The sequence below is a fragment of the Lontra canadensis genome, unplaced genomic scaffold (assembly GCF_010015895.1).
Source record: "Lontra canadensis isolate GAN:19392208 unplaced genomic scaffold, GSC_riverotter_1.0 scaffold60, whole genome shotgun sequence".
NCBI lineage: Eukaryota > Metazoa > Chordata > Mammalia > Carnivora > Mustelidae > Lontra > Lontra canadensis.
This window is the reverse complement of record NW_022631054.1, coordinates 7,004,325-7,027,679: the sequence shown is the minus strand read 5'-3', so window position 1 is coordinate 7,027,679 and position 23,355 is coordinate 7,004,325. Positions and strand designations below refer to the sequence as shown.

General features: G+C 36.3%; 1 protein-coding gene across 1 annotated transcript in view; it reads right to left on the bottom strand.

Annotated features, from left to right (window-relative positions):
* Window positions 1-23,355, bottom strand: part of RLF (RLF zinc finger) — a 92,154-nt gene that overhangs the window by 54,978 nt on the left and 13,821 nt on the right. The window contains exons 2-4 of the mRNA XM_032877398.1: window positions 5,960-6,114; window positions 4,803-4,884; window positions 1,096-1,228 (exon numbers count right to left, since the gene is read on the bottom strand). Coding sequence (XP_032733289.1) covers window positions 1,096-1,228; window positions 4,803-4,884; window positions 5,960-6,114 — 370 coding nt within the window. The remainder of the gene's footprint in view (window positions 1-1,095; window positions 1,229-4,802; window positions 4,885-5,959; window positions 6,115-23,355) is intronic.

Genomic DNA, 23,355 nt, shown 5'->3' with positions numbered 1-23,355 from the left:
CTCTTGGGCTTAGGTCTGCCTATAGAGAGTAAGAGAATAAGCGTTCTTCTAGGCTCTAGTCAAGCCTCCTCTGGACTGGGATCTGCCTAATTCTGGGATTATTTTGAAACTACTTGGTTCTGTCCTCTAAGCAACTTTTATTAATAAGAAAAGTGATATTTTAGCCTCCATCTGCCTATATCTACAAAGGGATGAGATTTACGGGAAACCTCAACAGAAAACAATAAAACCAACCTTTTTCTACTTAACAGCTCTTTTTCTTATTCTTGTTTTCCCTAATGAGTGACAGAATTAGCAGAGAAAAAGAACCAAGAGAAAACTCTGAGAACTCCCATCGCCAATCTTCTCACTATAACAGCATGTGTATAGTAGGTTGTCAAACTTGATGAATGAATAAGTTAACTGGGATATGTTAAGGCATCAATATTCAAATGGTCTGTTTAAGACCTAAATTAAAGATATACCACAAGTATAAAAACTCTTCTGAACTTCATTTTTGTTACAGAAACATACTTAATTAACAAAATGTGATCCTTTTAATTTTCTACTAACTTAAAGCAAATGAAATCACAACTGATGGTATCAAATGAGATAATTTTTTGTTTTTAACATGCAAATACCAATTCAAATCCACAAATCGTCTGTTCTTAAACTAATGATTCTGCAAATAAAAATTTTCATTCTTTGCATTTCTCTACAAGATGCTAAATTCCAATATTTCATAAGTTTAAAATAAAAAAGCAATTTTTCTTCATGGTTCTTAGCTGTAGTAACCAGTGAAGAACATACGAGCAAAGCTCTACCATATACCAAAGACTAGAAACAGATTATTCATTTGTATCTCAGGAACTTTATATGAACACTGTTACTCAATGCAACATTTTAAAGTAAGTACAAGGAATATTTAAAACACTACCTAAAACAAGAATATTTAGGCAAAACATTAAATGCTAATGGTTAGTTTTTACTACTCAAAGGAGAACAGACTGGGTATAGACACATAGGTGATAAGTCACAAAATTCTAACCCATTAATGAGTAATTCTCTTAGATCTAAATCTTCCTTCAATATAGTCAGTAAAGTTTTAAGGCTTACCTTCTTCTGTTTCTACTGGCTGCTGAGACAGAATTTTAAGAAGAATTGGGTTTTTCCACACCCCTTCCTTGGTAACATGAACCAGTATTTGTAGGTTATTATTCCCAAATTCCAATAATGCATCATGTGACTCCTAAAACAAAAACAGCATAACCAGAAAATAGGCTAATAAGCAATGTGAAAAATAGTTTTGCCTTTTCAATGTATCTGAACATCTACAAAAGGAACTACTATCTTGCATTTCCTAAAAAGAAATAAGCAGGGATGGGGCGCCTGGGTGGCTCAGTGGGTTAAGCCGCTGCCTTCGGCTCAGGTCATGATCTCAGAGTCCTGGGATCGAGCCCCGCATCGGGCTCTCTGCTCAGCAGGGAGCCTGCTTCCTCCTCTCTCTCTGCCTGCCTCTCTGTCTGCTTGTGATCTCTCTCTGTCAAATAAATAAATAAAATCTTAAAAAAAAAAAAAAAAAAGAAATAAGCAGGGAAAAAAACTCAAAGCTTTGTGAATTCTATTACTATTTTCTTTATAAAAAAAAAAAAAAAAAAGAAAGAAAGAAACTAGGATGTATTCACTAAACTGAAGGACACCTTTAAAATGTTTTCCTAAATTCTCCTTAGGTAAAATTATAACCACAACTGAATTTACAACCTCACATTACTAAATTATTTTAAGGCTACTGTACAGCTTTCTTTTAAAGGATTCTACAGTACTCACAAAGGCAATTCCTTCTAATAGAAGTATTACTTAATGAGGCAAAGTGATATATTTTTTCATTGTTTAAATTCTTCTATCAAATGACTTTTTAAATGAAAAGTGGCTCTATCTAAAATACCATGGAAAGCCTAGGTTATTAGCTCATTCAATCTCCTCAGAAAACAAATATAATTGCCAATAGTTTGTTCTTCAAATATTTATGTACACAAAGGGTCAGGAGAAAGGGATCAGAAATTTAACTTGACATAAATGATTAAGTGTATGTCTCCACTGTCCTCTACTACTAGTGAGGATTACTGGTTGTTCCCATATACTAAAATTTTAATGTTTTTTTTTTCTTATTTTAGAATGCTGAAATTCTCATGAAACATTAAGCTTCCATTTATAGCAATATTCTTTGGAAAATATAAGTTAACGATGTTCACAGACCAAAGAATATAATCTTATATTCACTTAAGTGAAATATAAGAAATAAAATTCATTTTTTCCCATAATTTTAGTGTCAAAATTGTAGGTTTTTAACACATGCACTCCCAATATGCTGTTACCTTCTCAAGAGAAAGGTTTTAAAATTTAGAACTGACACAGAAAGTGGTATTTCCAATTAACAGTTTACTAAAAGCAGTATTCAACCAATGTTGCAATTTTTCCTTTAAGGGCTTGAACTCTCTTCAGGCTTCTTTCTCCTTAAGATGACAAGCATTTATTCTACAATGAAGATGAGGATTCCATGTAAAAATTTCAGAATTTGCAGTGTCTGATTACCTTATATGTAAATTATATGTAATATTTAATAGACCTATATCATCACACTTTGGCAGAAAATAGTACCATCCACCATGATACACAGAAACTAAAATGAAAGACCACAGAATGGGTTAAAAATAAAAACAGCTTTCTGTTTTTCATCTGTTCAAAATATAGTGTATTCTGCATAAGAATGATGTGTATAATCCTTGTTACCAACAGGTATATATCACAGCGAAGTATATTAAATAAGAATATTAAATAATATTAATATTTAATTAATATTAAATATTAAGAATATTAAAGGGTAATATTAAAATCTTTAAAAACTATGGTAGAATTTTAAGAATCATTTTAAAACTTAAATTTGTTTCTTTTTTAAGGTAAAAAATATACGAGTCCACATCTTGAAATCTGTAATAAAGAAATACTAGCACAAGAAGTTTACCCTAGTACTATTTACAATAAATTACAGAGATCTGGCCAAATAACTTATGGTGCAACCACATAACAGAAGCGCAGGCAATCATCAAATAAGGGAGAACTATAGATACAAACTTAGACACACACCCATGATAAAATTAAGTTTAAAAAAGTTGCAAAAAATAGGACCTCATTTTTGTTTATTAGAAAATCCATTTCAGGGTTTATTTTCATATCCATAGGCAAAAGATCTGGGAAGGTTACATAAACTGAACGTAGTGAATGAGAGTGTTCTCTCTGCAGCCTGCTCTGATAAAACTATTCTCTTACCAAAACTTTCCTCAAAACTATCTGCTGCCTCGTTCATTTATCACTAAAATAAGAAAACTTCAGGGCTTTTACCTTTTAGATTTCAATAGGGACCATGTCTTACATTTATCTGTACCTCTACTGCATTCATTTTATTGAACACATATTCAAAAATATATCCTATATGATAAACAGTGGAAAAAGTTAGAGGGAAAAGGCAAGTATTTTATGTAGGCATAAGATCTAAGAAAGTAATAAAGAAATAAGACAGTATTCTCTCTGCAAAGAATACTATTATAAGTAAACAGTAACAATCCAAACAAGAATAGTAAGATTTGCCCTTCTAGACCGTTGTATGCCAGGACAAAACTACTAGCAGGCCTCAAAACACAGTGTGACAAAAATCGGTGTGTTACGTATGCAAGGTGATTTTACCAGCTGTATGAGTATGTGAGGAAATTAGGATCACATTATAGGGTTAAAATAGGCCAAGGACAGGACCAAAAAAAAAAAAATCCTCTTTTCCCCAAAATAAGAAGATTAACATTATTATCATTTCATTTTGGGTTATATATCCCAAAGGGAAGAAATGTCCAGATAATGAAGTATGTATGTTAATATGCAAATCTTTACTTGTGTCTACATCAGACAGGTACAGACTACTAGAGTTTGTGTCCCAAGAAGTAGCTGGCAAAAAGCAAGCTCTGGGTATAAATCCTTTGGGCAAGCTAATTAATATTCTCTATGCCTATCTCACTGTTTGTAAATGGAGATTCAAATGATCCCTACATTATAAGGTTTGTAATGTGATTACAAGACACAAAACACATCGAATAGAGCAGTATTTAGTATACAGTGATAACAATGACAGCTATTACTATTGTATTTTTTAGAACAGTTTTTCTGCTCTATCAGTAACATGCAAATTTGCCTCCTGTAGTATTTTCCTCCTATCCTATTCTACCTTCCATAACTTGCTGCTTTCTGATGTACTTACCTATTAAGGAAGCTTATAATCAAGCCAATATGAGAGCCAATGTAGCTCTTCTGTAAGTAAAATGCATGAATAGAATCTATGATGACTATTTTGGTTGTCTGAGGGACTCATTATGCTAGACACAATCTCTGAAGTGTTAGGGGAAAATTACTAGATAAGTGGACTCAGAATGATCCAAATACTGTTACCTTATAACCACATACAATTTTATATTTTTAATAGCTTTATTCTGTCTAAAAACTTTGCTTTTGTTTTTAAACTTTGTTTCTGAGTAATGAAAACTTGTGTTGATTCCTAAGCTAAGCTATACAAAGGCTAACAAAACCAAATGAAAGACAAAAACAATTTTTAACACATCCCTTCATTTGGAAGACCTCTTTCTCAAAATTTCATGAACTGAATACCAATATACAATGTACCTGTTTTTCTTCAAAATTTTCCATTTGAGTTTGCTGGGAGCAATTAAGTAGGTGTCTTGGATATCTAAACAAAGACCATTTTTCAGCCCAAATCAACTCACCTGTAGAGACTGAAGGAAGAGTACCCAGACTTCACATGGCAGTTCACTTTCAGACACTGAAAGCAGTAATTCAAAACAACTCCTATAATGTAAAATAATGAAGTCAGTATATAAATGTGGCTATACGCATATCAAATACAGTATGACAATGATATTGTATATATGTTTCACATTTATTTGAAATTTGCTTCTTATTCTTTAAAATTTTCTTCAACATAGTTATATTGGCTTTTCAACTTTAAAAAAGAGAAAAGAAGAAAAACCAGGAGGCATTATAAGGACACTGTGGCTTTAAAACATTTGGAAAATAATATATTCCCTTTAGAAATCATATTCCAAGCAGTTTTATTTAGTTTATTAGGATATAGGAGGGTACTCAAATAGGAACCATTCTGATTCCAGAAGACAAAAACAAGAGCTCATGCTACTGTCAATTCAGCTGATAAGGAGATAAATATATGTAACTATCATGTGTGGAAGGCTCTTGTCACTTGCAAAGGAACAGAAAGATTGGCAAGATCATTTCTCTACTTCTAACATATCAAGGCCATCCAGACTAGAAATCATCCTCCCAAACAATCTGTAAGCTAAACAAACCTAAAAATTGAATAGCTGTTATACCTCTTCAGTTTGCAGATGAAAATCACGTGAAAGGTGTAATTTTATTTGCTACGAGGCAGCCAAATATTAAAACAGCAGCTAAATTATTATTGACTCAGGCTGGTAATCTTATATACATCCTAATATTTTCTGCTAGTAAAATTGTTCTTAGTACCAATAATCTAACTGAACTGCAGAATTTCATAGTATTTCCCCTCAAAGTGATCCTCAAAGACCACTACAGTTTCCAGATACTCTTGTTAGCTATACTGATCTATACCTAAAGAAAGAAACTGTATCATTCTTGGATGCTAAGCCTGAGTGAGAAGAGACTCTGGAGGCAATTAAAAATTATGTTGATTATGTTGTTTGGCTGGAGCTTCACTTGTACTTAATCTCCTGGGAACCAGAGTATGAAGACTCAGAGCAGAGGAAATTTCATCCGAAGGTATGACTTTTGGTGCTCTGAATAATGGGATTTCATAGTAAAGAGAAGTCAGGCGAACATTACAACCTAAGTACTCAATTTTAACAGTGACTTAAGTACTTCAACTTACAGTACTAATCTGCCAAGCACTAAGAGGACATCTTCACATTCAGTAGTTAAATATGGGCGTGCACTGGCAAAGCTTTGGATGGCAAGTCGATATACCTCCAGAAGATACACCATATGTTCTGAGGCATTCTTGTTGCTTGCATATTGCAATAAGGTCTAAAAAATAAAATTAAAGTATTAATTAAACAATAAAAACAATGAGACAGTCTTTGTTCTCAAATGCGTAGTTGCTCCCCTTTTTTTCTAATAAATGAATACAACTTTTTAAGCTCTGATTTGTTTAGAGGATTCTATTTTCATCACTTCATGAACTGATTCTACTGAGTTAAAGAAAAGCCAGAACTGCTCTTCTGACACGAGAATAAATCTAAGAGTAAAGCCATAAAATATCTAAGGCTGTTCTCACTAGAGGTCTGGGAGTTTCGATCTCTGAAATTCAATAATGAGTTTCACTTATACATTAAACTGAGCCCCAACCATGTGCCAAGCACTGGGTATCTGAGAATAAAACTATGATCCCTGCCTTCTACAAAAAGACACTTATTCCTGATATGACCCTCAGCTGTGTAACTCTGTAAAATCCATTTTTTTCCTACATACACAGAATTGATTAGGCTTAATTTACACTAACCAATTTATTTAAAAATGATGTTATATTTGTATTTTTAACTACTTTTATTTTTAAAAATTAATTTTTAAAAATTTTTTAAAATTTAGAAACACATTCTGACTGGGCTAATCCTAACTCTTTGACTGGGGCTACTTCTGCAGCAAAGTCTTATTTTCAGAGGTAGCTTTATCTTGAGTGAATTACATGTGATTTGAATTCATTACCACCCACCCCCACTCTGAGAATAATTTCTTCAAAAAATTCTAACTTCCTGTCTTTAATTTTTTTGCCCAAAGAACTACAAATAGCTGTGGTAGCATTGCAGGATTCCACTGGATTCTCTGCAATTTTAGTTTCCAAAATAACAGTCCCTATCTCAGTTCCAATAATTAAGAATAGCCTTGATTACTTTTTTTTAAAAAGAAAAAAAAGGACCATAAAGGAAATACATGATAAACAATTATACCATACACAATAAAAACGCTTAGCTGGATTATCTGATTATAATACTAGATTAGCTGGTCTTTGCCTACCTGAATGATCAAGCCATTTATTTTAGTATAGCAATTCAATTAATTATCTTGCTACCCCTACCACATTTTAGAGATGTGAACTCCTTCCGTATTTTCAGAAGAGCATTACGTCCTCATTCGATCAAATCCCAAATTTTAATTAAAAAAAAAACCCTTAATAACAGAGGATCATAAAACTCACCCCATAACAATCCTTTTTGCAGCTAAATGAGTACAGAGAAGGAACACAGAATATGTGCTTATCTGTTATATAAGTAAGAGTTTATATAATCTCTGTTAAGAAATTTATTAAAATCTTTGTTAGAAACAAAGCCCATTTCAAGTCACCAAATTACTTATTGTCTGCACTGGTTAATCTAAAACCAAAGAACTTGACAAATTTATACGCAATACCAGATTTTATGTTCCCTGAGGTCAGATATTATGTGTTATCAGTCTTCACAAGCCTAACAATTCTCCACCCACTTCTACCACCAGAGAACATTCTTAAGTCTCACTAAATGTTTGCTGATCCATCCACCATTTTATTCATTGGACAAATATTTACGGAGAGCCTACTCTAATCCTACACTGCTAAGTGCTGGGGAAAAAGACATGGGGGGCCTATCCTCTTGGAGCTTTCAGAATGAGTCAACACAGACTGACAGTTGAAACCACACATGCAAATTAACCAACTGGTGCCTGAAGTATACAAAGAGAAGGGTACAGGGCATACAGATGAGGTGGGTCTTTCCAGTCCACCTTCCCACTCAGAATTCTCCTGACACCATTCTAGTATCTTCTGACCCAATCATTCCATTAAGACTTCTACAAGTTACACAATTTCAAAGATCCAATACCCCATGGGTATTTATGTTTATAGCTTGCCCTATATTGACTTATACATTCTTATATTCCTGAATCTTTTCACCCTCATGTATTAGTCCAATTAAACAGGTCTCCTTTAATATATCCATTATGACATATTGTGAGCATTTAAAGAATTACTGAAACAATTTTCCTCACTATAACCTTTTAAAAAAAAAATTCAGGAGTAAGTTAAATGAATTATAGCGATCCGTGACATTCCACCAGAAGCAGTAAAGAAAAACAGAGGTCTTATTTCTTCTTAGAAATTTAAATTTTAGACACCGACAAAACTGAAAGAGAAAGGGAAGGTAAATAATAAATACCACTCTGGGGCGCCTGGGTGGCTCACTGCAGTGCCCCTCCCCTCATCCGAATTCTATCTATATTCCTCACTACATGGTTTCAAAGAGATTGGCAGCATCCTTACTATTTTCTAAAAATATCAAAGAGGGAGCATTTCTTTCTTCTTAAGTTTATTTATTTATTTATAAGATTTTATTTATTTATTTGACAGATAGAGATCACAAGTAGGCAGAGAAGCAGGCAGAGAGAGAGGAGGAAGGGGCTGGATCCCAGGAGCCCGGGATCGTGACCTGAGCCGAAGGCAGAGGCTTTAAATCGCCGAGCCACCCAGGTGCCCCTATTTATTTATTTAAAGTAACCTCTACACCCAGCATGCTCAAACTAACGACCCCAAGATCATGAGTCGCACGCTCTTCCACCTGAGCCAGCCAGGAGCCCCATAAGAGGGAGCATTTTACAGAATGGTCAAATTTTATGTAGAGACGTATTGCAATTTAAAACTCAAATGTTGGGGCACCTTGGTGGCTCATTCAGTTAAATGAAGCATCCAACTCTTGATATCAGTTCAGGTTGTTGATCTCAGGGTCTTGGGATTGAGTCCCAGGTAGGCCTCCACACTCAGCAGGGAATCTGTTTGAGATTCTCTCCCTCTCCATGCTCTCCTGCATGTGTGTGCATGCTCTCTTTCAAATAAATCAATCCTTTTCAAAAATGTCATTAAAAAGAATAAAATAATAAATAAATAAAACTCAGATGGTTCAAGATGAATATTCCCAATGGAATACTCCTAGTATTTTTGAATACATAGTATAAGGTAGGCATTCTCCTAGGAGCTTTACATGCTACTAACACAATTTACAACAACCCTGTGAACTAGGTGATTTTATCACCAGCCCATTTTAAAAAATGAGGAAACAGAGAGGCACCTGGCTGGCTCAGTTGTTAGAGCATGCAAGTCTTGATCTCGGGGTTTTAAGCTAATCCCCACATTGGATGCAGACATTACTTTAAAATCTTATTATTATTATTTTTTTTAATGAAAAAACAAAAACACAGATTATTTGTCCAAAGCCATCCAGTAAGTAACTACTGGATTCAGGATGTAAAGGGGAATTCAGGGTCATCTGGCTCCAGAGCCCATACTTTAGGCTTCGCTTTAGGTCTTCTCAGAAAGCACAATTCTACGACTATTTTAAGTGTGCTTTTAAATTCTGCTTTCTTGCCCCTACACACTATCTTTAATATTTTGCAGCAAGCAGTATCATGGAAGTGACTGCTTCTGGTAAGGTTTTGCAGCAATGGAGCTGACTGACATGCTGGTGGTTCACAAAGAAATGAAAAGAGGTATCTGGTATTTATCATTAAAGCTACATGTCCTATGGCAAAGGAAATCATCACTTTTTTTTTTTAAGATTTTAATTATTTATTTGACAGAGAAAGACAAAGAGAGAGAGAGGAACACAAGCAGGGGAGTGGGAAAGGGAGAAGCAGACTCCCCACTGAGCAGGGAGCCTGAGACGGGGCTCAATCCCAGGACCCTGGGACCATTACCTTAGCCGAATGCAGACGCTTAATGACTGAGCCACCCAGGCACCCCAGAAATCGTCACTTTTAATAATAGAAGAGGATTTACATTATTTCAAATTTCGCACATGAAGTGAGAAATCTTACAGATTTTAATTTTCAGCATATCAGAATTTCCACAATTAAATAAATTTGAGTAAAATGTGACTGCACCATGACAAACAGGCTTCCAGCAAGACAAAGTTTGGTTTCTGCAGTATGGGTCAAGTTTGAAAAAGCAAAAGTAAGAGGAACAGGAGGACTCCAAAGAGACAGCAATGTCGAACAAAGTCAGAAATGACTAAAACAAATGGGGTCAAATGGTAACAAGACTTAATAACACTCGGTGAGGAAACAATGGAGGCTTCCCATGAAGAGACTAAGCTGGGTGTGAGACGAAACAGAAGGGGAGGAAAATGGTTGGCTGCTCACACACAGAAGGTGGCTAAGTCAACTAAAACCTTTAAGTCTTTCACATATGTTGCTACTGAGCCCCACCTCATACTTCCCGTACTGATTATAGTTGGTTTTTTAAGTCCAGAAAAGTATGACTTATTACTCTATCGTATCTACCTAATTCAACCATCCTGATTAAACTTCACTGGATTCAATCCATCATCCCAGCCTACCAAGATTATTTTTAGATAATGATTCTGCCATAAGATTTAACTACATTTCTTGAATCTTTCCATTTTGAATTCTAATACGTTTTATTGTTTTGTCATAAAACTAGTATCATTTACTGTTTAAAAAATAGAGAGATGGAGGGGCACCTGGGTGACACAGTGGGTTAAGCCTCTGACTTCGGCTCAGGTCATGATTTCAGGGTCCTGGAATCAAGCTCTGCGTTGGGCTCTCTGCTTAGTGGGGAGCCTGTTTCCCCCTCTCCCTCTGCCTGCCCCTCTGCCTGCTTGTGATTTCTCTGTCAAATAAATAAATAAAATCTTTTAAAAAAGAGAGAGATGGAGAAGTAGAAATAAAAATATCAAGAATCCTTACTCTCATTCAGTAATACACCACTGTTAAGAAGTAACACTAAGTTTGAAAGCGTTTTTTTTTTTAAATAATGCCTAAATAGAAGCATTTTAGTGGCATTGTACTACACATTGTTTTATAAAATTTTCTCCAACATCAGAATGTTATTGCTGCATGGCCTGTGTTGTGTACCACAATTACCGAATTCTCTGTTTCTAGACATTATGGTTTTAATTTTGCATTATTATAATGTTGAAAGCACTGTTCCAACTTCTTCCATGTATCCATGACAATTTTCTTAAGATAATATCCTATAAATGGAATTCCTGGGTCAAAGGATGCATTATTTTTTAAGGCTTCACATAATGCCAAATTGTGCTCCAGAAAATTTGTTCCAATTTACATTCCTATTATTAGTGTTAAGACAGTGACAAGGTGGAAGCTGTCAAAATTATTGTATATTATAATCTAAATACAATTTTTTGAGTATCAACGGGATAGGAGAAATACAATTATTTTGTTTATTCAATTTACAAACATTGCAATACTGGTGAAGTTGTATAAAATTTTCATATATTTATGAAATCATTTTTAAAAAATCACCATAGCAGAATGCCTGGGTGGCTCAGTAGGTTAAGTGGCTGCCTTCGCCTCGGGTCATGATCCTGGGGTCCTGGGATCGAGCTCCACAACGGGCTCCCTGCTCAGCAGAGAGCCTGCTTCTCCCTCTCCCTCTGCCTGCTGCTCTGCCTATGTCTCTATGCTCTCTGAGCTCCTGTGCTCTCTGTCTCTCAACAAATAATAAAATCTTTAAAAAAAAATCACCATAGCATCTGTACAGTGTCTTCATCTGAGTTATTAATAACAGTAAGGAAGAAAGCTTGGATGAGGACAGCTCCAATAGTTAACTTTAATCTTCCAAAGAGGAAGAAACATTCTCTAATTCATTCTATGAGGCCAGCATTATTCTGATACCAAAACCAGACAAAGACTAAGGAAAACTACACATCGATATCCCTTATAAGCACGATTTTTTTAAAAAATTAACAAAATACTAGTAAACTAAAATCAAGGATATTTCAAAATGCATTAGATACCATGACCAAGTGGGATTTATTCCTGGAATGCAAGGATGGTTCAGTGTATGAAAATCAATCAATGTAATAATGATTAATTAACAGAATAAAGGGGAAAACCCTCAAGATCACTTCAACTAGTGCAGAAAGGGCATCTGAAAATTCAACAACTTTTCAAGATAAAAAACAGTCAAACAAGGAAGAGATGGAAACTATCTCAACATAAAATATAATCATAAATGAAAAACCCACAGCTAACATTAAACTCAATAGTGAGACTAAAAGCTTTTCCTTTAAGATTGAGAAAAAAAGGGATGCCTGGGTGGCTCAGTCAGTTAAGCATCTGCCTCCTGCTCAAGTCATGATCTCAGGGTCCTGGGATGGAGTCCGGTATTGGGCTCCTTGCTCAGTTGGGGGCCTGCTTCTCCCTCTGTCTGCCACTCCCCCTGCTTATGCTCACTCTCTCCGACAAATAAATAAATAAAATCTTTTAAAAAAATGCCCACTTTCGGGGCACCTGGGTGGTTCAGTGGATTAAGACGCTGCCTTCGGCTCAGGTCATGATCTCAGGGTGCTGGGATCGAGCCCCGCATTGGGCTCTCTGCTCAGCAGAGAGCCTGCTTCTCCTCTCCCCGCTCCCCCCGCCTGACTCTCCGCCTACTTGTGATCTCTCTCTCTGTCAAATAAATAAATAAAATCTTAAAAAAAAAAAAGAAAGAAAATTTCAGCCTTTAAAAATAAATAAATAAATAAATAAATAAATAAATAAAATGAAAATTAAAAATTTTTTAAAAAGCCCACTTTCACCAATTCTATTTAACACAGTACTAAAGTCCTAGTGAGAGCAATTCGGCCAAGAAAAAGAAATAAAAGGCACCCAAAATCTAAGAGAAAGTAGAAGCACCACTGTCTGCAAATTACATGATTGTATATGTAGAAAATGATAAAGATTCCACATTAAAAATCAACAGTGAGAATAAACAAATTCAGAAAACTTGCAGGATACAAAATTAACACACAAAAATCAGCTGATTTTTATACAATAACAATGAATAATCTGAAAAGTTATTTCATTTATAGTAACATCAAAAATATAGTTGGGAATAAATTTAACCAAAGAGACGTGCACACCGAAAACTACAAAACTTTGCTGAAAGAAATCAAAGACACAAATAAATGGAAAGACATGACATGGAAATGTTCACAGACTAGGAAACTTAATGTTAAGATGCCAATACTACCCAAAGCAATCTACAGATTCAATGCAATCCTTATCAAAATCTCAAATACTTTTTTTTTTTTTCCAGAAACAGAAAAATCTGTCCTAAAATTGTTATGGAATCCCAAGGGACCCTGCATTGCCAAAACAATCTTGAAAAGAAGAACAAAGTTACAGATCTCACGTTTCTTGATTTCAAAAATTTACTACAAAGCCAGAGTAATCAAAGCACTGTATACTGGCAAGAAGACAGACATAAGAGACCAATGGAACAGAGAGCCCAGAAATAAACCCTTACATGTATGGTCAATGAGTTTCCCCAAGGGTGCCAAGACCATTCAATGAGAGAAAGGGCAGTCTTCTCAACAAACAGTGCTGAGAAAACTAGGTATCCATACACAAAAGAATTAGACTCTTACCCTATACCATCCACAAAAATTAATACAGATCTAAGAGCTAAAAATTCTTAGAAGAAAACACAGGGGGAAAAGCTTCATGACATTGGATTTTAAAATGATTTCTTAAGTTAAGACACCAAAAGCAGGGAGGACAAAAGTAAAAACAAACAAATTGGATTATATCAAAACTTAAAACTTGTATACACCCAAGGGCACTATCAACATGGTAAAAAGGCAACCCAAAGAACAGGAGAAAATATTTGTATATCATGTATCTGTTAAGTGATATATATATACTAGTCTTGGGGCACCTGGGTGGCTCAGTCATTAAGCATCTGCCTTCAGCTCAGGTCATGATCCCAGGGTCCCTGGATCAAGCCCCCCATCAGCCTCCCTGCTCAGCGGGGAAGCCTGCTTCTCCGTCCCACTCCCCCTGCTTGAATTCCCTCTCTTGCTGTGCCTCTCTCTGTGTGTCAAATAAATAAATAATTTTTTTAAAAAGCCTTAAAATTCAACAGAAAAACAAACAACCCAACTAAAAATAAGCAAAGGATTCGAATAGGCATTTCTCTAAAGAAGATACACAAATGGCCAAAAAGCACATAAAAACATGCTTAACATTACCTATTAAGAAATTCAAATCAGGGAGTGGCATGCCTGGGTAGCTCAGTTAGTTGAGTGCCTGACTCATGATTTCATCTCAGTCATGATCTCACAGGTCATGAGATCCAGTCCTGTATTGGGCTTCATACTCAGTGGGGCAGTCTGCTTGAGATTCTCTCTCCCTCTCTCTCTCTGCCCCTCCCCCGGCTCATGCACATGTGTGCTCTCTCAAATAAATAAATCTTTTAAAAAGGAAGAAGAGGAGGAGGAGGAGGAGGAGGAAGAAATGAAAATCAGGGACACCTGGGCAGCTCAGTTGGTTTGGTTTTGGCTCAGGTCATGATCTTAGGGTCATGAGATCGAGCCCTCCACTGGGCTCCATACTCAGTGCTAAGTCTCCTTGAGATGCTCTTTGACCCTCTCCCTCTGCCCCTCCCCACACCCGTGCTCTCTGAATAAATTAAATCTTTTAAAAATGCAAATCAAAATCACAATGAGATAACTACTTTATACATTAGGATGGCTATTACCAAACAACACAAATCAAAAACAGAAAATAACAAGTACTGGCAAGGAAATGGAGAATGTGGAAACCCTGGTGTTGTCAGTAGGAATGGTGTAGCCATTGCAAAAAATGTCATGGTAGTTCCCCCCAAAATTAAACAACTATCATATGATCCAGTATCCACTTCTGGATATACACCCAAAACAATCAAAAGCAAGGACTTGATTCGGTACTTATACCCATGTTCACAGTAGCACTATTTGTAATAGCCAAAAGGTAGAGTAACCCAAGAATCCACCAATGTATGAATGAATAAATAAACTATAGTATGAACACACTATGGACTATTTTTTTTAAGATTTTTATTTATTTATTTGACAGAGATCACAAGCAGGCAGAGAAGCAGGCAGAGAGAGAGGAAGGGAAGCAGGCTCCCTGCTGAGTGGAGAGCCCAACGTGGGGCTCGATCCCAGGACCCTGAGACCATGACCCGAGCTGAAGGCAGAGGCTTTAACCCACTGAGTCACCCAGGTGCCCCACACTATGGACTATTATTCAGCCTTAAAAATTAAAGGAAACTTAGGGCACCTGGGCGGCTCTCTCAATTAAGTGTCTGACTCTTGGTTTTGGCTCAGGTTATGATCTCAGGGTTGTGAGACTGAACCCCATGTCAGGCTCTGCAAAATCTGCTTGATTGTCTCTCTCCCTCTGCTTCTGCCCCCACCCCCACTCACTCTCTCTCTAAAACAAACAAATAAATCTTTCTTTAAAAAGGAAATGTGAAGGACATCTGTGGGTAACTCAGTTGCTTAAGCATTTGCCTTCAGCTCAGGTCACAATCCCAGGGTCCTGTGGCTGAGTCCCACACTGGGCTCCTTACTAACGGGGAGCCTGCTTCTCCCTCTGCCTGCTCTACCTGCCGCTTACCCCTGTTTGTACTCTCTCTCTCTAACAAATAAATAAAATCTTTAAAAAAAAAAAGAAAAGGAAATTTGAAAATGCTACAACATGGATGAATCCTGAAGACATTATGCTAAGTAAAATTAGCAAATCACAAAGAGATAAATAATGGTTTCCACTCCTATGTTGTACCATAGTCAAATTCTTAGAGACAGAAGGAAGTATGGTTGTCAGAGGCTGGAGAGAGGGAGGAATGGGGAATGAGTATCTAATGGGTGCAGAGTTTTGGTTTGGGAAGATGCAAATATTCGGGATATAAATGGTGGTGATGGTTTCCTATCAATGCAATATATTTAACACCAATGAATATACACTTAAAAATGCTTAAAATGGTAAATTTTATATTATGCACAATTTTATATTTACTACAATTTAAAAAACACGCCAAAAGAGGTGCCTGGGTGGCTCAGTTGGTTAAGTGCCTGCCTTCAGCTCAGGTTATGATCCCGGAGTCCTGGAGTTGACCCCCACATCAGGCTCCATGCTGATCAGGGAGCCTGCTTCTCCCTCTCCCTCTGCTACTCCCTCTGCTTGTGGTCTCTCTCTCTCTGTCAAATAAATAAATAAAATCTTTAAAACAAAAACAAAAGAGTCAACTTCATGTCATTTTCGATTGGCAACTTTCAAGAAACATGAGTGAGCGAGCATACAACAGGAAGATGGGGAGGAGAAGAGGATAAATTCAAATACCCTCCATTTCTGCTTTAGTGAGTCATTATTACTAAAAGGACTGATCTAGAATACTTTTTAAGTTTGGAGATTTTAAAATCCAAGCCTTATCACACTGGGGAAAAGTATTACAATTTGGACGTAGCCATGTAATACAGTGAAATGCTATGTCCTGTGGTTGTGCATTCAAACCTCTTACCCTCATCATTTGCCAGCTGACCTCTCTGGGTCTTGATTACTTTAAAATCTGTCACCTGAAACTGAGTATTCATTTTTCCCCGGACATTATACAATATAGCTTTTAATAATTAAGAGTTTAGTAAAAAAGAAAAAAACAAAACAAAAAAAACCCTTCTTAACCATTTTTCAAAGTACAGTTCTGTGGCACTAAGTATATTTATATTGTCATGCTACCACTACGAACATCCATCCATAGAATTTTCACCTAAATAGTAACTCCCTATTACTCCCTCCCTTCAGCCCTCTGGCAACCACCATCCTACTTTCTGTGTCTATGTGCAATATAGCTTTCATATTATATTTTCTGTGTGAAGAAGCAGTACATGAATATGATAAATGGCATCAGGGTAGACAAATAGATCAGTGAACAGAATAGAGTCCAGAAGTACACCTACATATATATGGCTAATTGATTTTTAACAAGGTGCAAAGGCAATTTCTTAATTCAATGAGAAAGCAGTCTTTTCAACAAAGGAATGCAGTATTTAGATATTTATTTTAAAAACACAAAAAACTTCCAACACCCTCCATACAATATACAAAAATTAGCTTCAAGTGGATCATAGATCTAAATGTAAAACCTCAAACAAATTTCTGGGCAAAAACATAGAAGAAAATCTTTATGGTCTTGAAACAGACAGATTTCTTACATACAGAACATGAAAAACATAATTCATAAAAGAGAAAGCTGATAGACTGAACTTTATCATAATCGAGCACTTGTATTCTTCAAGATACACTTGTTGTTTTTTATTTTTTTAAAGATTTTATTTATTTATTTGACAGACAGAAATCACAAGTAGGCAGAGAAGCAGGCAGAGAGAGAGAAGGGGAAGCAGGCTCCCTGATGAACAGAAGCCTGATGTGGGGCATGATCCCAGGACCCTGAGATCATGACCTGAGCCAAAGGCAGAGGCTTAACCCAATGAGCCACCCAGGCACCCCTCAAGATACACTGTTAAGAGAACAACAACAAAAACAACAAAAAAGCCACAGCCCAGGAGAGTATTTTTGCAAAGAATATATTCAATTCCATTTTTCCCCTGACCCCGGCAACTCTATGGTTATAGAAGGGATCAATTTAATAGAAATTAACCATGGCTTGGCTGCTTGTGTGCCCACCTAGTTATGTAGGACTTTTCCCTCCTGTCTTACCCAGTATTTCCTAGTAGTTCTTCATGGTATCTCACATGAGTTCACCAACAGTTCAGTCCAGAATGTGTGACATCCACCTCAACTTATCCTTGTGATTTGCTCCCTACAAGCAGGTAGAGAGCACCTCAGGCTTTCCCCATTGGCCACATCACCACAATGCAATCTGTGTCAAGTCCAAGGGTATTCCCTCCAGAGTCCCAAGTGAACCACAGTCAGAATGTGTACAACTTAGAAGTGATACAAATCACCATCCCCATTCTGCCCACTCTTTGCCATCAAGCCTCAACATGAAAAAATATATATATTTTGTGTGTATACACATACACACACACAGATAGATATTTGATGGTTTATGTCCAGAAAAAGACTCCCACACACATCCCTCTCAAACCTCAACAATAAGAACACAAACAATCCAATTTTTAAATGGCCAAAAGATCTGAAAAGGTACTTCACCAATAAAGATAAAAGGATGGCAAATAAGCACATAAAAAAAAAATTCAATATAGTAACTCATTAGTGGGGCACCTGGGTGGCTAAGCCAGTTAAGCACCCAACTCTTGACTTCTGCTCAGGTCTTGCTCTCATCAGGTGAGATCAAGCTGTGTCAGGCTCCACACTCAGTGGTGCATCTGCTGAAGATTCTCTCTCTCCCATTCCTTCTCCCTTTGCCCTTCTCCCCATTCACGCATGCGTGCATGGATAGCTCCCTCTCTCTGTCTCTCTCTCAAAAATAAATAAATCTTAAAAAAAAAAAAAATTAGGAGCGCCTGGGTGGTTAAGCATCTCCCTCTCCCTCTGCCTCGCCCATCCCTGCATGCTCTCTCTCTCTCAAATGAATAAATCAGTCATTAAGTAAAATAAAAATAAGTCATTAGGGATATGTAAATTAGAACCACAAAGAGCTACTACTAATTTCAGAATGGCTTAAGCAAAGACTGGCCACACCAAGTGTTGATCAGAAGGTGGAAAATTAGAACTCTCATACACTGTTGGTAGGAATGTTAAATGATACAACTACTCTGAAAGACATGTCATGTGATCCAGCCATTCCACTTAGGTATTTATCCAAGAGAAAGCATCTGTCCACACAAAGACTTATGTGAACACTAATGTTCACAACAACTTTAACTGTGATAGCCAAAAACGAGAAATAAGCCATATGTCTATCAATAACAGATGAATGAGCAAATCATGACAGAACCATAAAATAAAATGTATTAACTAGTAATACAAACAACTTGAGTGAATTTCAAAATAATTATACTAAGTGAAAGAAGTCAAAGACATTGTAGAGTTTTATTTATATGAAATCCTTAAAAATGCAATCTAATCTATAAAGACAGAAAGCAGCTCAATAGTTGAGTGATGGTGGAAAGATGGTAGGGAAAGAAAGAGGAAACGCAATGGAGTGAGAAAGAACTTCTAGGGGTAATGGATATATTCATTATCTTGATTATTTCATGGGTGTTTGGATATGCCAAAGCTTATCAAATTGCACATTTTAACTAGGAGCAGTTCACTGTATGTCAATTATACTTCAACAAAGCTGTTTTTAAAGACATACAGGCTATAGGGTGCCTGGCTGGCTCAGTCAGTGGAATGTGTGACTCTTGATCTCAGAGTTTTAAGTTTGAGCCCCACGATGGGCATACAGATTATTAAAAATAAAATCTTTTTTTTTTTTTAAAGTACGCTCCACACCCAATATGGGTCTTGAACTCATGACCCTGAGATCGAGACCTAAGCTGAAATCAAGAGCGGGACACTTAATTGACTAAGCCAAACAGGTGCACCAAAATTAAAATTTAAAAAAAGAAGACATGGGACAAAAGTACACAAAAATCATAAAAGGAATTTAAATAAATTTTGTTTCAATTGTCAGATCTATCAGACTTACAATTTTTACTGTAAAAAATATAAAACTCCTGTGCATAAATATAATGTAAAAAATGAAAAGATAAATTGAAGAGAAGATAATTCTAAGGTTTATGACCAGTAAAAGATTCATGTTTAACATACATACTTTCATAAAAACTGTAAAGAAAAAGTTGGGGTTAAAAAAAAGAGCAAGTCGGGGAGCCTGGGTGACTCAGTTGGTTTAAGTGGCCAACTCTTGATTTCGGCTCAGGTCATGATCTCAGAGTTGTGAGACTGAGCCCCACAGCAGGCTCCCTGCTTAGTGTGGAGTCTGCTTATCCTTCTCCCTCCCTGCACTTTTCTGCACGCGGCTCTCTCACTTGCTCTCAAATAAATAAATCAGATCTTTAAAAAAAAAAAAAAAGTAAAGAAAAAGACAAATAAGGGATGCCGGGTTGGCTCTTGTCAGTAGTGCGTGCAAATTTTGATCTTTGGTTCTTAGTTCAAGCCCCACGCTGGGTGTGGAGACTACTTAAAAATAAAATCTAAGATAAAATAAAATGGCAAATAACCCAACTAAAAAATAAGAAAAAGAAATTCACAGAAGAGAAAATATGAATAGCAATAAATATAACTAAACCTGTAACCCCTCACAAGTAAGCAGGAAAAAAAAATTAAAACCACAATGAGATATCACAGTCCACCCATGCAAATGGCTAAAATTTAAGTACACCAAGTATTGGCAAGAACATGGGGGCAATGTTCAGTTTCATACACTGGTAAGTGGCGTAACTTGGCAGTATTTATTATAGCTGAAGGCAGACCTATATATGAACCCAGCAACCCCACTTTAAGCATATACTCTAAAGAAATTCTTGTACCCATGCATCTCAAGATATACTGGAAAGATGTCCACCTCAACAGTTAATGTAAATAAATGCCTCTAAATCCATTAATAAAAGAATGGACAAATGAATTATAATATACTTACATAATAAGACACTACATGCCACTGAAAAATGAATGTGCCAAAGCTATAAAACAAATACAGATAAATCTTAGATACAGTATGTTGAATTTATTTTTCCATTATGCTGAATTAAAAAACTGAAGAATACATATAGTACAGCATTTAAGTAAAGCTGAAAAACACATAGAATAATATTACAGACTGTATTAAAATGCACAAATATTAAGTAAAGAGATGCAGCAGAATAATTAAATACCAAAATCAGGATGGTGGTGGGAGATAAAAGAATCTGTGAAAGGGTACATAGGTAGCTTCAATCATTCCATTTCTTAGGTCAGGTTCATTTTATACTCTCTTTACTGTTTTCTATGTTGGAGATATTTGACATTTAACATATGCTTCAAAGTTCTGAGCAAAACTGATTTTCAACCTAGATTCTTTCACCCAGTCTAACACAAACAAGAGATAGGAGAGATCTCAGAAAGCTACTAGAGGGTATTCCTTCAGACCCAAAGTAAGGGAGTAAAAGGAGAAAAGGACAAAGGAGGTAGGAAACAGAGAAGAGGGAGAGAAGAAAAGATGTTCTAAAACAACAATTGATAAAATGAAAATGTATTTAAAAGGGTAACAGGTGGGGCATCTGGCTGGCTCAGTCAGTGGCTCAGATCAAGAATACAACTCTTATATTCTCTTGATCTTGGGGTTTTAAGTTTGAGCCCCACATTGGGTGTAGAGATTACTTAAAAATAAAATATTTTTAAAAATAAAATAAAAAGGTAAAAGGTTAAGTACAAACCATATAAAAACCCAAGAAACAAAATGAATGCCCCACTAACTCATGTAACCCATAACACTTTAGTAATTCTTTCAAAACTTTTTCTATACATCACTGCTTTTTATCTTGGATATTCTTTCATACTAATACCTATAGCACTACCTTATCTGTTTAAATTTTACTTTAAAAAATACTGAAATACAACAAAAACGTAAAATTCACCTACAACCCCACCACTTTAAAATTTTGTGTGCAAGAAAGAAGTGAAAAATCACACTTGTATTCCATCTAATTCCACTCCCAATTTCCAACCACCAAATACACCCTAAAAATATTTTGGTACAAATGCCTTAGGTACATAAACAAAAGCTTTCCAAGTTCTTTGTAATAATCTCCTGGGTTCAAATGTCTTATTGGTTTTGTGATGTTCAAAGGGTACTTAATTTTTTGGCATTTCCAAGCCTAAAATATAAAAGATTTCTGCATTCCTACTCTCCCTTAAATTAGTAAGGTCTTCCCTTCTTAACCATATACTTGCTTCAATTTTTTAGCTTGGAACCAAGGCCAACAAAGCGGACTACAGAAAAGTGGCAAGGAAAATCATTTATTTATAATCTATACAAACTGGAAAAGAACAATGTTGTTTATTCAAACCCATTTATATTAGACCTCAAAATTATTAAGCAATAATTAAACATGGAATTGTTTCACTTATACTCCTCTTACCTAAGGGCAAACTAATTGGAAGATGGATAAATACATATGATCATCAAACACTGACTACAGCTCTATTGTAGCAATAAGCAAATGTAACATAAAAATTGTTTAATGTTTCTCTTCTCCACTACACAATAAACTAGGAGGGCAAGAACCATATCCGTTTTCTCATCACTGTAGACCAGAACCCAGCACACTGAGTAGTATATAGCAGGTATTCTGTAATGACTTGCTTCTGATGCTTGGTACTATTTTTAAAGGATTTGCTAACTTCTTTTTGAAGTTTGACTAAAACACTTTTTGAGGGACGCCTGGGTGGCTCAGTAGGTTAAGCATCAGCCTTCGGCTCAGGTCATGATTCCAGGGTGCTGGTATTGAACCCTCCGATGGCTCCCTGCTCAGTGGAGAGCCTGCTTCTCCCTCTCCCTCTGCCTCTTGCTCTGTCCCCCTCTCTCTCTGTCAAATAAATAAATGAAATCTTTAAAAAAAGTTTTTCAGATACACATCTTTGATTAGAGTAAAATATGACTGTATACTAAAACAAATTCAGGGGTGCCTGGGTGGCTCAGTGTAGGTGAAGCGTCTGCCTTCAGCTCAGGTCATGATCCTGGGGATCCTGGGATTGAGCCCTGTGTCAGGTTCCCCGCTCAGCAGGGAGTCTGCTTCTCTCCTTCTCCCTCTGCCCCTCCCCCCATTTGTGCATTCTCTCTAATAAAATCTTTTTTAAAAAATTCTAAATAAATATGTAAATAAATAAAACAAATTCAACTAAGTAGATTTGGTTTCAGATTCTCACTGCTTCATTCAAATCCTACAAAGGAGAGCAGCGTAATATTGACCAAACTGCACTAATGAGAATTTTTACAAGGAAATGGTTAGATCCTATTTTTTAGATGGGTGTCCACAGATTAATGATACGCTAGTCATGAATTTTGTTCGGTGGTAAGTAAGTATGTCAAAGTTCAGAATTTTTTTTTTTTTTTTTTAAAGATTTTATTTATTTATTTGTCAGAGACAGAGGGAGAGAGAGTGAGCAAGCACAGGCAGACAGAGAGGCAGGCAGAGGCAGAGGGAGAAGCAGGCTCCCCGCCGAGCAAGGAGCCCGATGTGGGACTCGATCCCAGGACGCTGGGATCATGACCTGAGCCGAAGGCAGCCGCTTAACCAACTGAGCCACCCAGGCGTCCCCAGAATTTTTTTGATACTACCACCTATTTGAATCCTCAGCCCACATCCTACAGTGAGGAGTTTCCCCCTTAAAAGTTTTAAGCTGGAAAGGCAGTGAACTAGGTAACTTCTAAAGTTCTTCCCTCAAACATATGATTATGGAAACATGGCCACCTTTTACCCAGGAACTCAAATTCAATGTGTTACAAATTCAAATCACTTTTGGTATGTATGGATTTCAATAAAATGA